The sequence below is a fragment of the Panicum hallii genome, chromosome 4 (assembly GCF_002211085.1).
Source record: "Panicum hallii strain FIL2 chromosome 4, PHallii_v3.1, whole genome shotgun sequence".
NCBI lineage: Eukaryota > Viridiplantae > Streptophyta > Magnoliopsida > Poales > Poaceae > Panicum > Panicum hallii.
In genome coordinates this window covers 19,854,047-19,860,549 of record NC_038045.1, presented here as the reverse complement: position 1 = coordinate 19,860,549, position 6,503 = coordinate 19,854,047, and the positions used below count along the sequence as shown (strand labels likewise).

The 6,503-nt window shown below is 47.1% G+C and overlaps 1 protein-coding gene across 1 annotated transcript; it reads left to right on the top strand.

The window, feature by feature from the left end:
- Positions 1–4,794: 4,794 nt before the first annotated feature.
- LOC112890277 (probable xyloglucan endotransglucosylase/hydrolase protein 26) lies at positions 4,795–6,108 on the top strand. The gene is made up of 3 exons (XM_025957182.1): positions 4,795–5,175; positions 5,254–5,447; positions 5,557–6,108. Exons 1-3 carry the CDS (start codon positions 4,894–4,896, stop codon positions 5,972–5,974), a joined length of 894 nt encoding a protein of 297 aa, XP_025812967.1. The 5' UTR covers positions 4,795–4,893; the 3' UTR covers positions 5,975–6,108.
- The last annotated feature ends 395 nt before the right edge of the window (positions 6,109–6,503 follow it).

Sequence of the window (6,503 nt, the reverse complement as noted above, 5' to 3'; positions counted from 1 at the left end):
ATATAGAAACATATGCATATATTTAAATAGAACTTGCTCCATAAATATCAATCTAATCCAATCTACGATGACCTAACTCTCACTGCACGATCGGAACATCCTACACGTGATTGAGCCTAACAAATACGCGAAGGCATCGGAATAACAATCCAAACAGAGATCGACGAAACAACCGAAAAGCCGATTCCTGAAACAACCTCTATTCAAGCGACAAGCCGATACACAGCATATCATCGGATCATTCAACTCGTTTGTAAGGCCTAATCATGCACATATCAAACCAAGCTTCTAAAGAAATAGAAACCAGCCATAACAGATTGGATCTACTGACAACTACGAAACAAGACAAAACCATCGTATCCATGAACGAACACGACGATCAAACATGCGAGAGCAACACATAAAGCATGATTAAAGCACAAAAGGAAAAGATTACTCTACGCATGCTAAGATAAATAACGCTACTCACCATCTACAAGGCTTCAGCACGAGCAACGTGTGAACGAACGAGCAAGGATAGTGCTACCCCGATCACGCAGAACGTGATCGGGGTCGCATGGCACTTACTCGATGAGAAACCCTAGAACAGGGGAGGCGATGCGCCAAGAGTTGATGATGAATGATTCTCCTTCTTTTTTTATTCGTGATACATATTTATAGTCCGTAGACTTGTTCTCTTTAACTAACCCTAGCCTAACACGACACGAATCTTAACTGCTTATTCCTAACTTACACGGCCTTACTGTCCTCCATTATCCGCACCAGGCCCAATTCGCAAGCTTGTCACGACTGCCTTCTAAGCCCATCTTGCTCCATGGCCCACTTCTGGCCCGGTCAAAATACGGCGATAACAGGTTCTCAAGTTCACTTGGAGAGTTAGGTATGGCTCTAGTATTTTCCTCACTTTGTAGTACTTGGATAGCTTCAATAGAGTTACCTTATTTATCTTTACTTATGCATAGTTCATATACCTTGTATGATTAGATGAGTAAATCTAGTTCCACGGCATCGGTCCAATATTTTATATATTTTCTCTAGAGCTATGTCTATTGATCCGGAGTGTTGGTGCTCCGTGCGGGGTACTAGAGTATCACTTATCAATGCAGGCATGGATCCTGGGTTGGTTAAGCATGAGAGGATGCGGATCTACTTCAAGGTTTGCAGAGGTAGGTGGCAGGTGGTAACAGCTATATCCGTCCTTCAAAATCCTCCATGTTCGGGTAGGACTTAAGAGGTCCGTAGACTGTCAGAATAGCTCCCTCGCTTGTTATGTTCTGGTCTTTTGGTAGTGCCTGGGAGTCTAGAGGTAAGGTTCTAATCATGTGTATGTGTGTATAATATAGACTGCATGCTTAGATTAGAAGTACATAAGTCCCTAATAGTTTCCTTCTACCTTTCTCCGTGCCTAGTTCTTATTTGAGCTTGGGTTATCTTGTGTGTCACACTATCTCTGTCCATTTTATTCTTACCCTATTTGTACATTATATATTCAATTCAGATATAATTATGAGCTTAGTAATTCTTTAATGATCGCATTGCCTGCGGAAATATAAATACGACGTCCTGAATACTTATGGATAAAATGCTATGGCGGTATCCATACACTTACAGATTATATGTGATGGTAAGAAATACCAACAGTCAAGACCTTTTTGTTTTCGAGCCACTGATCCTTACCACCAATTTGGTGCGTAGGACCAGTTGCCTACTCCATCTAGTGAGCGGGTAAAGTGAGCGGGTAAGCTGTGCACTTGCAACCCAAACTCACCTGTGACTAAACGGAGCATTGCTGATTTGCATTGCCATGCGTATATACTTCCGGATGCTTCATTAAAAATGGCAAAATCCTAGTCCAGTGCACAGCTTCGCCCCTAGCTGCACTTCCATTATTATTATACACAAACACTAGAAGTTGCCGGCCTGATTAACGTTTGTTTGTTTAGAACGTGCCTTGGCACGTGTTTCATTAGGAGGGAGAGAGTTTTGGTACAAATGACCGGTTCACATCTACGTTGCAGCGCAAGAATTAGCTGAACCGGTCACGAATCACACAAGAAACTATTACAAGAAAGTAGTTTGCGACCTCGACACCCGCCCCCCTGGAAGAGTCGGCACACACAAAACACTGAAACCAGCAGTTTCCCACAACCTGCCCTTGGCGAAGATGGACTCCGATAGCACCCATGGCATCACGGCCTTTCAGTCAAACACCCTGGCTCTCTTTCCATATCATCCAGCACACAAGCACAACAAAGGAGTTAAAAGCCTTCCTAGAATCGGCTGCAAGGCGTTTACGAGAAGTAGTCCACCAGTCAGCGAAACCGAACTCTGTTGCGCTAGGAGCCAACTGTTGCAACCCCAAAGGTAGCAGCAGGCGATACCACACCTCTCTACTAAAAGAACACTGAAGAAGAAGGTGATCCAGGGTTTCAGAGTGCTGCATCTGTCATTGTCCTGCAGGTTGTGTTTGAAGCGGCGGTGTGCAGTCCAGCTCCTATCATGCAGAACAAGCCACTAGAAGAATTTGCATTTCGGTGGTGCTTTAGTTTTCTTCAGCAAATTGGCTGCAGGTAATGCGTACTGCCCAATGAACAAAGTCTTGTACGCGGAGGCCGCTGAGTACTATTGATCGGCAGACCATTTCCAAAGGAAAATGTCTTCATCACCACTGAGTTGGAACGGCTGCACCATGTCCCAAATGGCAAGGTATTCCAAGATAACCTGCACAGTAGGCGCTCCCTTGATGTCCCTGACCCATGTGAAATCCCGTAAAGCATCAGCCACGGTCCTAGTTTGCCTGCTCTTGAGCGGAACAGCTAGAAAGAGACATGGTGCCAGATGCTCAATGGCTTTGCCAAACAGCTATCTATCCAACCAGAATAGAGTTCTCCTTGCGTTCCCAACTTGCACAGACACCGAAGCATTGAAAAGAGCGGTGATGATCGGATCATTGGGCCCTGGTAACAAAGCCCAGGATTTGGATGCATCAGAACGGCGCAGCCATTATTCCCACCTTAAGCGAATGACATTCCAAGCAATTTTAAGTCTGGAATACCAAGTCCTCCCAGCTCAATTGATCGGCAACACTTGGGCCAAGCGACCAGACATTGTCCTCCGGAAACTTTATCTGTTCCCTTCCACAGAAAAGCCCTCCTGTATTTGTCAATCGTTTTTATAGCCCAAGGGGAGAGCTCCAGGGCAATGGCGGTATGCAAAGTAAGAGTAACACAAGTGAGCACTCTCCGACCGGCCTTGGTGAGCAAGCTGGCTTTCCAGGAAGGCAGCCTAGCATCAACCGAGTCAACCAGAGGTTGCATTTCCTTCTTGCCCAGTTTGTAAATGGATAACCGGATTCCAAGGTACTTGCATGGGAAGGGGGACAGGCGACATGGGAAAAATCTGAGTACTGTGCAAGTTTTTTCAAGGTCACATTGGATGGGAGTAGCTTGACTTTTCTGTGATTTTCTCTTAACCCAGAAGCTTCTGCAAAAATTTCTAAAGTAGCCATGATGGTAACAAGTTGTGTTTCTTCCGGGGCGACAAACACGACCACATCATCCGCGTAGAGAGCAGTACGATTAATGACTTGCGGACATAAAGTTTGTAGCAGCCCATCATGCTCAGCAGCGGCGATCAAGGCGTTCAATGCCTCCATCACCAAGACGAAGAGCAACGGAGAAAGAGGATCTCCTTGCCGGAGGCCCTGGCATGGCAGATGCGTTTCCCTGATGTGCCATTCACAAGGATTTTTGTGCTGGCCGTGGACAGGAGCATGCTGATCCAATTCAACCACCTCCGAGAGAAACCCAAATGTTTAAGGACTGCCAACAAAAACAACCAATTCACCGAGTCGAAAGCTTTTGCAATATCAATCTTGAGGAGGGTACTCGGTTTCTTTTGTCGGTGTAACAGCCTAGCGGTTAGCTGCACCGCGCGGAAGTTATCATGGAGCAGTCTCCCCTTTATGAAAGCGCTCTGATTCAGCATCACCAAAGAGTTCATATGTGGTGCCTGCCTAGCCGCAAGTACTTTTGTCGCCAACTTTGAAAAACTGTGTACCAGACTAGTAGGCCTGGAGTCTCCTACTTCTTTTGCTTCGCCTTTCTTCTTTAAAAGTACCAAGTAAGCCTGGTTGACAAGATAGAAACTGCGGCCATCCAAGGACCACAAGGCCATGAAAGCAGCCATGATGTCACTCTTAATGATCTGCCATGCAGTTCTGTAGAAAAGGCCTGTAAAGCCCTCCGGTCTAGGTGCTTTGTTTTGATTCAGTCACTTCCTAACCTAACGATTGCTTTCACTAATTCTTGTTATGTGTATATTAAGCCAAAATCAGTTGTGCCGCCTTTACTAATTCTTTTTTATTTGTTGATCAAATGCTTTCACTAAGTTTTATTCCCACCCTGACAACTGCAATGGCCATTGAGACCATTGTCCAACTGGCACCTGCCCGAGTTGAGGACAGGCACTAGTCCAGAAGTAGTCGTCGCCCTTGGTCATTGCTTACCTGTCCAACCAGCAAAATCAAACAAACTCTTGTGCTCGCAGCTTTGCATGCCTAGCACTAACCCTGCCATGAATAATGCATACCAACAAATCAATAATGATGCCATGCATTCAAATAATTCATAAAACGAAGCTGGCAAAAAAAATCCTTTGAACTGAAATGTCAATCTTGTTCTGCGTACCTACATGCGTGCCAGAAACTCCCAACACCCCAGACGAGTTCGATCTCAGCAGGCTGCTATATATGTAAGCAAAGCTCCTCTACGTTTCTGACAAGCTGTCAGACACAGAAACACATAGATCGATCAAACGAGTAGAGAAACTTATCAAAGAAAATATCGAATTGAGAAAGGAAGGCGCACGGTAGCGATCGGTCAAGGTCTAAGCATGGGGAGCCTGGCGAAGGCGGCTCTCGTGGCCGCCGTCGCGCTGGTGGCCGTCGCGCTGGAGGTCGGGCTCGTCGGCGCCAACTTCCGGGACGATTGCGATATCACTTGGGAGCCGCAGAACGCCAAGATGGACGAGGGGGGCAACCACCTCACGCTCTCCCTCGTCAGCAACTCTTCAGGCTGCATGCTCCGGAGCAAGAAGCAGTTCATCTTCGGCAGCGTCTCCACTCGGATCAAGCTGGTCAAGGGCAACTCAGCCGGCACCGTCACCACCTACTACGTGAGTATAGTCGTCCTTCATCATCGTCAGTTCAGTTATTCATGATGCACAGTTTTCATTGCATCCGAACGTGAACAGACGTCCTCCATCGGCGACAACCACGACGAGATCGACTTCGAGTTCCTGGGCAACGAGACCGGACAGCCCTACACCGTCCACACCAACGTCTTCGCCGACGGCGTCGGCCAGAAGGAGATGCAGTTCCGGCCGTGGTTCGACCCCACTGCCGACTACCACAACTACACCATCTTCTGGAACGAGTGCATGATCGCGTAGGTTCTCCATCCCTAACGTATTCTTTATAGACGATCAGTGCCGTCGTCGAAACAACCATGGCACGGACAGACGAGATTGACCTGTGCGCTCCTCGTCATGCTGCAGGTGGTTCATCGACAGCATCCCGATCCGCGTGTTCAGGAACTACTCGGCGCGGGGCGTCCCGTTCCCGACGCGGCGGCAGATGTACGCCTTCTCCAGCATCTGGGCGGCGGAGGACTGGGCCACGCAGGGCGGCCGCGTCAAGACGGACTGGAACAAGGCGCCCTTCGTCGCCGAGTACCGCGACATCAGCCTGCAAGTCTGCGACTGCGCCCCCTCCGCCGGCGGCGCCGCCGGGTGCCCGGAGAGCTGCGCGTCGCCGGCCAACTGGTATGCCGAGCCGGACCTGTGCCAGCTGAGCAAGGCGCAGCTGCGGCAGATGCGCGCCGTGCAGCTCGGCTACACCATCTACGACTACTGCGCCGACGGCAAGAGGTACAACGGCACGGTGCTGCCCGAGTGCAGCATGCCGCAGTACTGAACAGATGAATTAATGAGAGTGATCGATGCAACACGTCATATGTATACTGAATTCATTTTTCTTTTTCTTTTCGACCTTCGATTTTGCACGCATTTTGTGGAATATGCAGAAGTGTTATTGGTTTAATTCGTTAATTATGGTGTGTATCAACAATTAAAACGTTTTTGCATTTCTTTTTACCGTGTTATATATTTTTTAACAAACCACACAGAAGACATGCTGATTATATTAAAAAAGATTATATTAGAAAGAAGATGAAGTCAAAGTCAAGACCGAATAAAACAACAAATGAAAAGAAAACAACTACGACAATATCCAGCATCTCCTGTTATATTCTACATTACTGCCGTGTACTAGTACATTTGCGTGGTCTAATGTAAAATATTATTGTGGTTTATTAGGATTCATGAACTCACACAGTTCCCAACAATGAAAGATAGGGTCTACTCGCACCGTCCCAAATTATTAGTTGTTTTGATTTTCTAGAGATACATTATATCTAGGTGCGTACTAAAATCTATATATTTAG

Bases quoted from the DNA above. Each gene is read 5' to 3' on its own strand.
- LOC112890277 (XM_025957182.1), top strand. From the start codon at position 4,894: ATGGGGAGCCTGGCGAAGGCGGCTCTCGTGGCCGCCGTCGCGCTGGTG. The intron at 5,176-5,253 runs GTGAGTATAGTC...GAACGTGAACAG, and splicing joins GCACCGTCACCACCTACTAC to ACGTCCTCCATCGGCGACAA. The intron at 5,448-5,556 runs GTAGGTTCTCCA...GTCATGCTGCAG, and splicing joins TGGAACGAGTGCATGATCGC to GTGGTTCATCGACAGCATCC.